This window comes from Vanellus vanellus, assembly GCF_965231255.1.
Source record: "Vanellus vanellus genome assembly, chromosome: 14".
Lineage (NCBI taxonomy): Eukaryota > Metazoa > Chordata > Aves > Charadriiformes > Charadriidae > Vanellus > Vanellus vanellus.
In genome coordinates this window covers 3,503,749-3,519,414 of record NC_138919.1, presented here as the reverse complement: position 1 = coordinate 3,519,414, position 15,666 = coordinate 3,503,749, and the positions used below count along the sequence as shown (strand labels likewise).

The 15,666-nt window shown below is 41.8% G+C and overlaps 1 protein-coding gene across 1 annotated transcript in view; it reads right to left on the bottom strand.

The window, feature by feature from the left end:
* The window catches only part of NPRL3 (NPR3 like, GATOR1 complex subunit), a gene marked incomplete at its 5' end in the record, with an annotated part of 44,557 nt that overhangs the window by 26,400 nt on the left and 2,491 nt on the right, over positions 1-15,666 (bottom strand). Inside the window, 4 exon segments of the mRNA XM_082490800.1 lie at positions 1,084-1,165; positions 1,997-2,150; positions 3,980-4,054; positions 7,372-7,501. Coding sequence (XP_082346926.1) covers positions 1,084-1,165; positions 1,997-2,150; positions 3,980-4,054; positions 7,372-7,501 — 441 coding nt within the window.

Genomic DNA, 15,666 nt, shown 5'->3' with positions numbered 1-15,666 from the left:
TAGAATTACAGGCTACATAAAAAGTGCCTTATTTTAAACTTTAGTACAGGTTTTGTGAGAGTTGTATCGAGCAATATTCAACATTCCTTCCAAATAGGCTGAAATTCACAGCTCTTGAACATAACAAAGAACAGCTTATTGGAAGTTTTCTAACATGCTTTGCAATCATTAAATGATCTAGGTTTTCAGTGCCTTACCTTACAGGGCTTTGCGCTTATTCCCTTTGTACAAAGGGAACCACAATCTAGGGAGGCTAAAGGGTTTGTCTAATATCATACAATGTGTTCTACAGTCAACGAAGGAACTCAAAGTAATTTTCCCAAACCCCGACAAACACCTCGTAATCAAGGGACACATCATCTTCCTCCCCACTAAAACCTTCCACGCTCCTTTGTCAACGTCTTTCCCCAAGTCCATATCCTGAACAGATGTGTCTGCTCTGCACGAGGAGTCAGCACTGACAAGCTGTCAGAGCAGAAGTACGCTGTAGGAGGTTGGTGCCAGCTCCTGCTAAAATTCAACACCAACTCCACGCTCCTTTGAAATCCTTGCCAGAACTTTTAATCCAGTCAAGAAACAGCATGTTACGCTTTCCGTTCTGCTGTAAGTCTCAACACCTCATCCAACTTCACCGTCCAGACATGCACAGTGTAGCCAAATGAAGCCAGGGCAGTATCTGACTTGATATCGGTGCTAGATGCAGCATTTTTCTCTTACCTACAGGGTTAGAGTACTTCTACAGCGATGACAGATGATAATCATATTATGACACTTTTCAATTCTACAATTCACTTGTCATTACATGGCTCTGTGCTAAGGAAGAAAATAATTCTTAAACCTGTGACAGATATCACTGACTTTTAAGAACCATACCATCTCCAAAGGGAGACCAAGGTAATGATCAGGATAGCAATTCCGCAAACATTGCACTTGACAGCTAGCCTGCACATTGCTCCACCTGGTCTAAAACCCAAATCCCAGTGAGTCAGCAGCATGAAGAGATGGATAATACCCTAAGGAAGAAGGACAAGTGGTTTCAGTGAGAAGCAGCATGCTGTGAACTAGGAAGGAAATCCCACTTACCTGTCATATGTCTCTTTCAGATCTCTGGCCAGTTTGCACTTGGGTAGGATGTGATGAAAAGGTGACTGTGGCCCTTCTGTAGCTATGGAAAATTTCAGAACAAGAAAGCAAACAACTGATTTCAAAGCAAAGAGAGTTTCCTCTTTCCCCACTAGGTATGAACCAGTATCTCAGGAACAAAATCCGTAACTTTTTAATCTACAATTACCTTTCAAAGCTTTTACAATAACTCAAGTTACGTGTTATTATTTTAACAATGAATTATTGCCAACTTCTCCTAAAATGTCAACTCAGTTAAGCACATGTAACTGTGAATTTGACAAGTGATGATTTTAAGTGTTTTTGGTTTTATACGTTAGTTTTATTTTTTAATGCTTGCAGCAAGATGATACATCACTGTCAGACAGAGTTCACCTTAAATAGCGCATATTATCATAGCAAATTGCTCTGAAGTCTATAGAAATGCTCTGTAACTGTTTGCTAGCCATGGTAACAACAGGCAAGAGTAAAGTTTCCACAGAAGAAGCCTGGTGACTCAGCACACAGCATTAAAGCATGGGAAACTTGCTCGAGGTTGGGTGAAGCAGGCTACATATGAGTTCTTCCATCTCAGCCTGACAGGCAGATCCAAACGTGATGATGGTTCAGTGCATGTTCTCCAGTGATTGCACTGAACTGAGCTAGCAAGGAAAGTAAACAAGCTACTTCACTTCTAAAGCTGACATCTCTGCATAGGGATAGTGAACTTGGATCAGGCAAAATGCAGTCAAAGGCTGTCAGAATGCTAAAGAGCACCAAAACTTGTTCATACTGATCCCAGCCACAAAATAAGTAAGAAGGCACCATCAGCACTTTCCTGAAAAACTGCTCCTGGACAAACATATTCCTGCACAAAGCTAAGCTCAGCACTCACTTTCTGACATGGCAGACACTTCATCCTGAATAGCTAAGATCAGCTTGGCCTCCCTGGTCAGGTATTGACAGCGGCGCTCCTCATGCTGCAAGACTATGGCTATTCTTCGGGAGAGGTTGTGTAAGCAGTTTATCACGGATGGATCTGCATTGGCCTACAGGCAACACAGGAAAGAAACAGGTCGCTCATTCAGTCACAGTCACGTACATGAAACTACACTGATGGATAAGTAGTCAAAATAATTATCTTTTGTAGATATCAAAAGTCAGTCTCTTTCACAACTGGCAAAAGAAAGCAGTTTTCTCTACTAGCAGCAAAGCAGAAGCTCAGAGATGTCCAAAGTTAAAGAGAAGACGCAGGGATTTCTAAGTTTTTCTACGTGCATCAAATGAACACTGAATCTGGAGTATGACACTCTGATCTGTTTTATGTTTTCCAGTTGTTACTGGGCCTTTTGCTAGCAGAGACACTAAAGAACTCAATTTCACACAGCGAGAAAAATGTCGAGCTGTTTGACAAGGCAGAATATCACGTTTGGATTAAATTCACTCCATGTTGCTATATTGATGATTGTCTTATATACTGACAAGACAGTAACTAGGTAAGAATTACCAGCACACGATCAACAATTTGATCGCAAATCAGAATGAGTTTGGATTTAAGTTTCCAAATGTTTCACAAATATGGCTTATTACTAACACTGCATTTGTGCAAGTCCCAGAATGAAAAGTGCTGGAAAAATCTATCGTGTAAGTACAGCTGACATGGGGGGGGGACTTGCTGGCTCCAGTCTGAGTAAGCAGCTGCCTCATGCTTGTTAAGACATTTAAAGGAATTTACAGTTCTAGCAAGTGATAACGTGGCATGTAAACTAGCAAACCATGAGTCATCATTTTTTGATTCCGCTGTTCTTGCTGAGTCACGACACGTCGGTAACCCTGAAGCTTAAGCACAGCAGGATCGGTGCTGATTATAGCATTTGGGACTTTGCCTGCTCTGTCTGCCCACTGCAGATGGACTCTTGTCTTTATCTCAGAATGCCTCCACCCACCCTCTGCAGTGCACTACACCACACTAGGAAAAAAATTCCACTTGCTTCTTCACAGCACTTTCCAGAACCCTGACAGATCTCTATGAACTACGAGTGTCTCATTTGACAAATATGATTTAGTGCTGCATTACCACACAACTACATCAGTATCATCACAGTGACAAAATGCAAACAAGCAAGTTTTCCTAGGCAAACAGCTAGAAATTACATTCTAGAAAAATGCGGGCTGCATATAGTCTTCATTATACTTCACTAAACTCGTACAATATTGCGAATGAAGGAGAATTGGTTTCAACAATTCTGCTTCCACATGACTCAACGTGCATGAATGTTTGTGTTTGCATGTGCATCTATTACACATACTTACCTACAACCAAAGCATGGTGCCTTACCAATATGCCAAAACATCAAAACTCTTGAAGCTAATGTCTCTTAATGTGTGAAATCTAAGAACAACTTCAGTATTGCAAATTTGGCACTTCCCGACCTAAGAACATCCCAAAGCACAACACTGGATCCCCAGCAGAACTCAGCAAATCGTTTCTTGCTTGCTTCAGACTGATTGCTGGGATAATTGTCTTTTGTGAAACCTTGCTCTTCAACTGAGGACAAGCCATCTGGACTGTGGCCATGTCCATATTAGTCACTACTGGAAAGCCAGTGGTAAGAAAAGTACTAGTGCTAAAAGTCAAATAATGCTCAAACAGAACAAAATTTCTAGGGTTTTATACCATCAAATTAGCCAAACCAGGATCCCTTAACACAGTAGACCTGAAAAAAATTCCAAGCAAAAACTACATATTTGCTCCATATTTCCCAGTGAAATCAGGCACTGAACGTTTTACAAGAGATTACTGGAATGTGAGCCTACTGCACTCTCTTATACATCCAAAGCACATTCCACTGTCAGATGGAATAAAGACAGTCCTTACCCTTAGTGCAAACACCACGTTGAAGAGAATCATAGTGGGCATCTCTCTCTTTGGTGAGGGATCAGTTTTGGATACCTGAAAAATATTTTTTAAAAAATCCCATAGGCTAGTGTCAGTTGGATCCAGTAACGAGGGGGGGGAAATAAAAAAGGAAGAAAAAGAAAAGCCTAACTCAGTCACGTAACAAGTTTGCTGAGAAAAAAAAAGCAGACAAATTAAATTATATGATCAAATTTGACTTGTAAAATAAAACCATGTGTTTTGTTTTGTTTCATTAAAGTGACAGTTATTCTACAACATTGCCTTTTCTGAGAAGCTGTAAAGACTTAAACCAAAGCATTTTGGTCATGACTATGGAAATGAGCATCAGTTAAGACAGCAGTCTTACTAGGTGACTTTACTATTGCATTTTAGCATCATTAGGGACCCTAGGTTTAAATTCCTTAGCACAACCAACATATATATATTGTTAACTAAAGAAAAGTCCATAGATTTCTCATCACAGGCCACACCTATTCTTTCCTTTCCTAAAATCCCCATTTTACATGTTACAAACTGTTGTTTTTATCAGAAAAAAACATGCTCGAGAACTGCAGTACTAAAATAAAAGGTTTGATTTTCCCTTCCTGCAGGATTTCAAACACATTCTCCAACCCTCCCCTGTTCTTTCTGCAGCAGAGAGCTTCAGCCCTAACACAGGAACAGACTTTCTAGTGGGGAGGAACTGTGGAAGCCAAGTTGAATTTGTACATCCCAGCCTAACAACTCTGAATCGAGCAAGCGTCGCCACAAGATGGAGCACAAATCCAGAGGACATTCCTGCCCCCCCCAATCCCAAGTGAAACCAGCTATAATCTGCTGGGCCAAACACCCAAATATTCGTATTCAGTCTCTACCCAACACATGTGCATACGTAGCTAATGCAGATTCTGAGATGGGGCAAACATAGAGAAGCTGGCAAAAGCAGAGCTGCATCCACCCTTCCTGAGAGTTCCCAAGCATCAGCAATGAACTGTTCAGCAGTGAACTCCGAAATCTGAGCTCTTTCACTCAGTAGTCTTAAAAACTAAAGAAACTAAAAGAAGCGATACACGTTTTTGGTTTTGTTTTTTTTTTTCTAAAGTGTAAGTGAAGTTCTATCAAAAAGGCAGTGATGGGAGGGTGGTAAAGCCAGTTTACTGTGTTTATTTATTCTCCTGGAGTTACAGGTTCCAGGATGTCTTGTGAACGTCAATAAAGACTCAAAAGCATTTCTGAGTGTAGGGACTGATCCTGTTCCTTCCTTAAAATCAGAAACTACTGCCATTAACATCAGTTGGGATGCAGGCTAGATTTCATATCACCTCTTCAGAAAAAAGAAGAAAAGACTAAGCTGGAAAAGAAAACGCTAAAGGAATTTGAAGAATTCAGAATATTGCTACATAAAAGGTGGTCTGGCACACAGGATTAAATACTCGTGCTCTTGTAACTCCTGAATCTCATCTGAGTAAGAATTTGCAGAGCTGTCCCGTGGATTAATTTACTGCAGTATGAACTCCAAAGAAACCCAGACCAGAGACTGACAGGTTACTCCAGGCACTGCCTTTGCTCTGTGGGAAAGGAGCCCCATCTAGCTTCCTCCTAACTGCAAAAGATTTAGACTAAAATGAACTAGCAGAGATGGCTGCCACGTCTAGAAGATTCTGGACACTAGAAAGTTCTAGGGTGCCTACTGGGGTGATAAGACACACCCAAAAAGAAGATCCTACAAGAAGTAACAAAAAAGTGTTCAGAGCGCTTAATAACTTTGTTTATTTACCCAGATGCAATTTTATTTAGACAAATTGAAAATGAAGAGACATTTCATGCAGTTAAGATAAAACCGACTGGAAAGTGGAATGTATAACAATACGTGGTGAAAAAATGCAAATACAAATTTTCAACCTCATTTACACCACGTTAAGGAAGTTGTGCCTTTCGGACGAGATTAGCAAAACAAAGGCATCTGATACTGTGAGAGAACAGGCCAGGGCTGTCAGGGCCCTGACGGCACCAAAAGGTCTTAATGGCCCTGACCAGCCTGAGTTGGGTCACCCCCTCCTTCACATCCTAGCCCAGGAGCCCCACTTAAGGCCCTGGAGCCCCATTTCAGCGCAGCCCAGACCTGTAGGTGTGCCTGCCTCCAGTCCTGTCTCCTGGACATACGTTGTGGTAGGTCACTCGTCTCCAGGATGGACACTTGATAAGTACTTGTCCTCTGGCCCTGTCTCTGGTCCTATCTCATTTCGCTCCTGGACAGGGTCCCTGTGCAGACCCTGGGCCTGGTTCATTGCTTGCCTTGTCTGGGGCTGGTGATGTAATTGCATCGCTTGGGGACACCTGAATTCTGTCTTCCAAAACAGCCGAAACATTTGAGGACTGAGTCTTGCTGATCCTCCGTCACATTTGTTGTAGACTCACGACTGAGTTTCGACAGGGGAACACTAGCATCTTTTGATGCTTGAGGCCAGCTCCTCATTTGGATTAAAGCAGTCTGGTCCTCTAAATATCACGCAGCAGTTGCCAACAATCTGTTTGCACCTCTAATTATAGATAGAAAGGATGATAGAATTGGCAAGCAGATTCTTTTTTCCTGAAAAAATGAACGACTTAGTAAATTTGATGAAAAAGGAGACCAAAGCAGTTCAGCGACAAGAGATCAGCGTTGGATTCAGACACTACCAAAACCTAGTTCATTTTCACAGTCTGTCAGGAAGAAGGAATAGGACACGGAATATTTTGCACATAGAAGCATGTAAATTCTTTCCTAGATTTAAGCAGGACCTTTTCCATAGCCTAGGTGGCAACTGCTTTCATTCCAAGCAGCTAAAACATAGGCCACGGGGCAAGGTCTCAATGCTAACAGCAGCCTGAGCTTGTTCACGAGAAACTTTTAGACCTCTTTCAACTCCTTACCTATTCCAACCAAGCCTTGTGAATCACCTTCAGCACCAGTAAGAGTTAAAAGTAAAGAGTTAAAACCAAGGCTGACTAGTTTCTAGCATTTGTGAAGGTTTTTGGTGTGTTTTGGTGGCTTTTTTTAACTGCCATACTAATTAGAGGTGTTAAAAATCTAACTTGCAGTAACTAATGTGGTGAGAAACAGCTTTTTGAGCTGGACTGCTTAGTATTGCTTCTCTTTACCCACACTGCTTTCCTACAATAACCAGGAGGGGGGTTCTGTGAATCACGGACACCGCTCCCTCAATTTGCCACTCACTGTGTTTATCTGGAAGTAAGTAAAAGACAGCTTTGAGCATGAGGAAGTAAACAAGGATCAAAAGCAAAGATGCACATTCTGAATTACAAGTTTCCTAACTAAGCCAGGCGGTCTGAAAAGCAGGCAGGTCCCCAGAGCGGACCTCGTACTGTACCTGCCCCAGGGCATGCTGAAGCAACGTGGGATGGCCAACAAAACGAACGTTATCAATCTTCAGTTCAAACTTTTTGCCACACATATCTGACTTGGTAGCCAAAATTGTTGCCAGGATGACATCTGAGAACCTTAAAGAGCAGAGACAGAAGTTATTACAATTTTCAAAAAGCATACCCCCAGAATATTCCTCCAAATACAGATATATTTAACTTGTGAGTTTTTAAAGTATTGTAAATTCTGTATAAATTGCTGTACCTGGAGTAACATCAATTATGGAAAATTAAGAACCCCTTAATTACATCTCTCAGATCATCACAATTATAAAACAGGAAGCATTCACAACAAAGACGGCAAGGTCATGCTTATTTAATTACATGCTCAGCAAAATACACTGGAAAGATTAGATGCAGTTTGCTTAAATATAAAAACAGCTCGAGTTAGCCATTGCCTGGATTTAGCTGCAGGTTAATGAACTTACTAAGCAACTACATATTGACACAGCCTGTCACTCAAGCACAACAGAGATCTTTAAGCCACCCAGTATGGCAGAGGGGGGAAGGTGAGAAAGAGCTGATTCCCTTAGAAGAAACATACATCCAACGCTTGTCCCTCCTTTCCCAAATCTCAGTGAGACTCAAAGTTACTCACTTAACAGATCTCAACCCATGGTCAACAGACCACCAGCAACCTTCTGAGAGCTGCCTGGCCTCACTGGGGCCTTCTCATTTGATAAGCCGAACTGAGACAAATTCGTGACACAGCAGGCCTTTCCCAGCACTGGCCATGGTGTCACTGGATTGCTCTGCATCGGTGGTGGGAAGAAGGCAGCTGCCAGACAGGAGGGCAAGTATCTACAAGGAGTCTGCCCTGTAAAATACAGCTACTGCTGCAAAAACAGGTAAGAATCCAGTGTGGCAAGGGAGGAACTCTGCAACTGCTCTTTCCGACGGCCCTGCAATATTTGTCTGGTCTCTACAAACACTTGTTTTCCTCGAGGTGTCCCCTGAGACAGTGGAGCTCAAATCCACAGAGAAGGGGACCTCAGTTAGCTGCTGGAGGGAACTACTTGTTCTAGAATAGGAGCAGTACAGGGTTTGATACTAGCAAGTTCTTTCCTCACCTGATTTCTCGGAGGCCCCCATTTAACCAAATGAATTTCAAACCAGTTTCTGATGAGAGCAGTTTTTTTAAGAATGAAAATGTTAATTTCATTTTCTTTATTTACATTCAGGGATGTGTGTCCCTGTCAGACCATCCCTCTCCACCATGCAGGTATGCCAGATAACCCGGTATCACTCAGAGAAAAGGGCAGGCCTGGGTGTGTGCTGCGCTCAACTTATCTCTTGGCCACAAGTGAGCTCTCGATGCCCAGAGAAGGAATTAATGTACCGTATTCCTCGTTCACTCTGAGTGAGTTACGGACTACTACAGAAACTGAGACAAATGCACACAGCCAGGTCTTTTGTGTATATCCATCTGCATATGACCCAGGGGGCATTTCTTTTATTAGACCTACATACACTGAAGATGCAGGACAACACAGGGGCTTTATGAGCTGCCAAAGCCCCTGGTATTTGTACAAACAAGTCATCCTGACCACAGCACACTGCTCAAGTTTGGCTTATGGAAGGAGCAGCTCTACACATAAACTTACCGATCCCTGGCTGCTCTGCTCTGAACACAGTTAAGGGCAAGCAGAGAGACTCCTGGGGCCACTGAGCCCACGCTCCTCAGGCACTGCACTGCATAGGGCTGCATAGCACACAGAGTTCTTGAAGAAAGGGCAAAGCGTCCTCAAACAGGACCTGGACTGACAGTCCTTGGAGATCACATTCAAAATAGGAACAAAAAGTCACCATGACAGCAGGGAGCTTTCCCCTCTCTTTTTGCCCTGTTCAGCTGTGTTCGTTAATAGGCTCATCATGGAGCCAGGAAGACTGTAATAGCAATGGATCCAAAACGAGCATATGTTTTGGGGGGTGGAGGAAGAAGGAGGGTAGACTAGAAAATGTCTGCTTGCTGGTAAGAAATTAGTTACTCTTTCCTCCCCCAGCCTTGGCAAAGGATACCTTGGGAGCTGGAAAACCGATCACTTTCACCACTGTTAAGATTCGACTTTTACAAGGAATTACACTAGCAGATCTTTTAACAGATAAATGTGGTGCTGAACATAACAGTTCAGCAATTCCCCAGGAGAGCTCGTGATACCACCAGCCCTGTCTGCCTTGCCTTCTATGCAGCTCTGCGGGGAGGAGGAGACTACAAGGGTGATTTTGTAAAGTCCTCAGTATCTTCTCACTAGCAGAGACTTCTTTTTTCTGGGAGAGTACTGCAACTGCAGCCAGATGACTAGCTCAGGAAAGATAACCCTGTGTGATGGGTTACACGGGTGCTACCTGATGAGTAGAGACACCTGGTATCAATGCAGGCTCTCCCAAGAGTGACCTGGACTCCAGCCCCATTCTCCTTGTCTGACAAGGAGATTTATTGGTTTTGCTGGTTTGGTTGGGTTTTTTTTTCCCCAATGCTCTATATAATTTACACATTTCTTAGGCCTCAGGATGATAAGAAGATTGAAGGTCAGCAGATACGTTAATCCCGTCATTTCAATTCATCATCTCATCTTAGGAAATAACACTTTTACTTTAGATATTTTACTACTGATTTTCTCAGCTCTGGGGTGTATCAAGATGACCTACAAATATTGACTTATCAGAGCCCAAAAGTTTGTTAGAAGCAGATTAGGTTTCACAGTTGGGCAGTAACAGTCCCTTCTTCTTTTATGAAATTAGTCTGAGCATCGTGACTTCCAGAGGGAAGCAAACTTCTCCTGTATGAAGGAATTCAGCAGGCAGAAACTAAGTACAAAAAACAAAGGCTTTGATTTGCTCAAGATATCCTACCGCTCCTATCATGAGCTCAACGTAGCAGCAACAGCAAACAATCCAGCAGTACGATACAAACCACACTAGTGCAGATCGACTGCTGTCACCAGCATCTCCTCTGGAAACCCAGCTGAAACAACAATTGCTTTAGCTTTAGCACACCAAAAAGGAGGGGGAAAGAATCTCGAACACAAATTCATTTTTCTCCCCAAGAAGAGACAATAACTTCTAATATGCCACAGGAATTCAAAGCAATGTTCTTCTAAAGAATTTTCTTTGAAGTAGTTTATAATGGGAGCTGAGTATTTAGGCGAGCATCTTTATGTTAAGCAGGGAGTAGAGATGCAGTTTAATACTTTTCCAGCCCTGGGTAGAGATAAGTCCTTTTCTGTCCACAAATTCAATAAGGGGGTATAATGCAGTCATCCAGTTTAGCTTACTGAGGCACCAAGAACAAGCAACCAGAGCAGCTGCTCAAAACCAGGTCTCTGAAGATCTCTCTGTAATTACTGTGGGATTAAATAGTTTACTCACTGATCTGTACTGTTAAGTCATTGCTCATCAGAAAGCAATCTGGTTTAAGGCTCCTTGTTGGAATAACTACAATGCCAAGGCTATACTTGTTGCATTCATGGAGGATCACAACTTTTCTCAATTCACAGAAGGGACAGTACCACACCCATTCTGGATACCCTACAGGAAGCACAGAAATGTTAGTAGGACCTTTGTAATTATCCTAGCATAAACCTTTAGCAATACGTTGCCTACAGACATTGTGATTTAGCATATAATTATCTCATCATTCAGTGTAAAACAGAAACCAGAAACAAAGCACAATTAAAAGGATGGTGAGAAAAGAAAGCCATTCTAGACAAAGGTGATTGTTTAGAACTTTTGGTCTTACCCCGAAACCAATTGCTCATCAGTTAGAGGACATTGGTCTCTGAAATGGGAACATGGCCATAAACACAAAACAAAAAACACAAGAAAATAAACGAGGCAAGTACACAAAATACAAAAAAAAAAAAAAAGATACAATATTAAAAACTAGGATGAACTATTAAGGGTTAAAGTCCTGTAAAGGAAACATAACTATGAGAAGAGTCAAAAGTAAACAGTAGGTGAATTGCTGGGATATACTGCAGGCTTAGATTGGCAACACGGAGAAAACAGGCTAAGGTATTTTAGTTCTCTCTCTAGCACTGGCTGCTGTAATGTGTCCCCACAATATGTTGCATTTATGGAGCTGTATTTACATCGTACTTTTTAATCCATGCTTACCTGAAGAGAAAATAGAAGTTACAGTCTGATTTAGAGCAGATTCTAAACTTCAGTTTCTTTTCTAGACTATTACTAGCGTTTTCACCAAAGGAACATCCCATGAGGCCCCAAATGACCCACGGCTCTTCCCAACTGGTTCTAGTGCTTCCACACTCCCAAGACTTAGAAAAAGAGGATGCCAAACACTTATTGTTGCATGCACAGCCAGGGTTCTGTAAAGGGCCTTGCACACAGAGCCACTGCTGCTCCCCGCCAGGGATCTAAACAATAGGTACGAGCCTGGCCAGAATCACAGCACAAGCCTGAAGTCATTCTCCATCTGTCTGCCCCAGGCAATAAGCAAAAACTTAGCAAGAGTAGGCTGAAAAAGTTTTCAAGGCGAAGAACCCAACCCCCTTCTTTACAACAGGTGTACAGTGCAAAGCTCTGTTAACAGCTGTACTCATTTTTGTATTAGGGAAACAAACACCGATTTTCATTTTCAGTGTCAACAGCTTTTTTTCTTTTTTCCAAATAACACGGAAAAAAGGACTTTTTTTTTTCCCCAAACGAAATTCCTAAATATAATGAAAAATGAATCTGATAAAAGGATTATACTGTCCACTTTAGCAAGAGGAGACAAAATTAAAATCTCCAACCCTTGTTTAATTCAAAAGACAACAGATTTCTACTGGGTGATGTTGAAAAGGAAACCTAGAGCAATCCCAAATGACAGACTATACAAAGGGGGTGATATTACAGGAAGGGTGTTTGAAGGAATGGATGGATGAATGGAAAAGCACGGGGTGACAGAAAGGAAGCCTTTCAGAACAAATACAAGGAAGAACACTGGAGTCCAGTGAAAGAGGGACAGAGGATACAGAAATGTTATCACAGGAGAACTACTGTTTGTTAGAAAGGGACATTCAAGTCCTTGTTTGTCAGTAACTTGACTTCTTTTATAATGGAAGTGTTTGGCCAATTAATGACATCACTGCTGTCAAACTTACTGAACCTCCTTCAGTTAGTCAGTTATGCTACTAAAAAATGCAAAGTCTGGTGTAACATATGTTAATATCCGTGCACCTTCATTAGAATTTTTGCTTGCTGACTATACCACCTCCAGAAAAACTACAAAAAAACCCACAACACAAACCAATTTAACACAGCATTATCTTCTGGCTTCAAAAGAGTAATTGCCTCACATTTTTTCAGGGGGAAAAAAATAATAAAAAAAAAGAGATGAGACTGGCAGGCATCTCCATAAGCTGTGAGGGGTATGCATTACTGGTAAAGCGCTCAAAAATCGAAGGATGTTTTTGAAGAGAGCAAATGATGAAAGGCTGAGAAGAAGCCAGCAGAGAGACACTTGACAAGCAATTTGTTTTGACAGTGACAGATTCTTCTGAATAGCTTTTTGTTGCATTGCCACCATCAACACACCTCAACCACTTCTGCTGCTTGACTTGCTTTTAAAAGGAAGAAAACCCTATATTCTGAAGACCCAAACACACAGCTCCATTGAGTAGAAATTAATATAAGCAAACACACACCAGCAACCTAGAGGTAGGATTGTCATGAATAGGCTACAATGGTCTATAAAACCCCAAAAGCATAACAACCACCAAGAAACTTGACTCTGAAGGCTAAAAGAAATCCAACTATGCATACAAATATGCTATATGGAAATGGAGAGTTAAGGGCACCTAAATTGACCTAATTTTGTCCTTTCTGAGGCCATAAAGAAATACATATAACTCAACTGCTCCAGGAGAGATCAGCTTAAAAGTAATTGATCTGGGTTCCAATAGCTTAGGAAAAAAGCAATACTGAACCTAGGATACAATCAGTGCTAGATTGCTAGTAAATCAAAGACAGCCATCCAGTATAAAAAAGGAAGAATCCAACCCTCATAAGAACTATTGCAGCAACCAAATAAGTCTGAAATAACCTTTGCAACTGAACATGAAAACAGGGGAAAGACCTAACCCTTCAACATTATCAAACTCGCCATACACCATCAAGTTAACCTAGCAGCCTGCTCACTCCAGAACCTCAATTTGTGCCACCAAAAACATTTACAGATGCTACCGATACACAGTGATTTAAAGGACCAACTCCTCCTTGAAGAAGCCCTCCAGAAATAATACGAAACCACTTAATAATTTACTTTCATTGAGAACAACTCCAATCAGAAAATCCCCACCACCAGAAAACAGACTGTGGACTTCATGCTGATGAAATCTCTCCATGAACTACTGTTTCAGCAAGAGAACCACTGCACTGCAGAAGAACGAACTTACAAGGGAGAGAGGTGCCCCTGGGGGGATGGCTCTCACAAACCCAGACACTCCATTCCTGGTCTCTCCAGCCTGATCTTCAATGGCAACATACAAAACACATTCCAAACAGTTGCCCGGGAGCAAAAATTCATGACATTACCGAGGTAAAAAAACTCCACGGGCTCAATGACAATAGTAGTTTTACAGCATATGAAGGTTAAATTCCTTCCTTTCCTAGTTTACAAATCATACACCTCTCTCTCTCTCCAAGGTACCTGCACCCTTCTGCCTCCACTCTCCCCTCAGAATCTCTTCCACTGCAAGGCACCAACTTCTGTTACTCCCAAAATGGTCTGACACAAATAGAAAGTTTGAGCAACCTGTTGTACACGGTATTGAAGATCCCTTTTTGGTTTGTGCTGGAAGAAGCGCCTGTGCACCTAAAACTTGTGTATTTTTTCCACCTGTATCAATAAGGCCAGTGAAAGATACTAACTCTGCCTACAATCTCCTCTTGCCTAATATAAATTAACAGTACTTAGTATGTAAAGAGCATCAGCGATTTCTTCTACTAGCTGCTGTCACTGAAGAGGACACATTTAGCTGCTGCACCAGTTGTATGGGATGTAGTGTATTTACAGCACTGAGTACACTGGTATTGGGAAAAAGCTTTTCAATATACAGACTTGAAACAAACACAATTTTGAAATACTTTGAATTTCCTAATGCTGATGCCCAGCCACATCAGCAGCACAAGCAGAGCGCTGGACCTTGATATCCGGCCTCTAGCAGAACCATCACCTTCAGAACAAGGTAAATGCTCCTCTTCTTCCATTTCCCCTCATCTGCAGGGCGGCTACAGATGCACCGGAGATAATATTAAGGGTTTTCCTGCTAACAGACCTGTGTTGGCCAACACCTCAATTTCATCTAAGTAGATATAAGGCTTATAAACACTGACCTCAGTAAGAGCCAGGTGCAGGCACTGCAGCATGAATTTGTATGTATTGCTATATACAAAACTGTACAAATGACAACTTTTTCTGAAGACCGGCACTGCAGAGGGGGATTTCTGTCTTAATATTTTTTCACTCAGCCTTTCAGAGCTGTGACACTTTACACTTAGTGAGCTCAGCTGAGAGATTATAAATTACTTTAAACACTAAAAGCTTAATAACAAATACCTGACCAGGAGATTAAGCACTAACTTTCAAGCTCAGAGATCTGGACACCACTACAATGAAATAATCTACATCTTCGTTTAACGTAGGTTACATGCCAGCATGTTCAATCTACTTAAAACCACTTTCAGGAAAATACTAGAGGTTCTCTCATCTGACCATAATATGAAATGATAAAAGCTTTTCCTACATCGCTGTAGTAGCCACATACCGCATCACACTAGTTCAGCACGACAGGCAACATCCAGCAAACACAGCTCCGCATTAAGTGCTTTGTCCAATGTGCCAAAATGGCAGAGGCAACAAGAATCAGTACCAGACAGAAGCTGGTACCGTTCCAACACCGTCTTAATCTGTCTAGGGAAATACCAGAGCCAGGGTTTTGAACAGCAACCAATAAAATCCGAGATAACCAGCAAACGAGCCTTCCTAATACACATACTAGCTGCCATCCACCGTCCACAGCACAGTCTGAAATGCCATTCACCAATTACCAAACTTACAAGCCCATGGCTTGCTCCCACTGGAGTTGTGCCCTGTATCATACTGCGCTCGCTGGAGACATGACAGAATGTTGTATTTGAAGGTTTCAAAGACACCGGAAGAGGCAAGACCTCAAGCAAAATGTGTTTTCATAAGATCCCAGTCCTAGAAAAACATATGAATTTAATGAAGTAATGGGTGA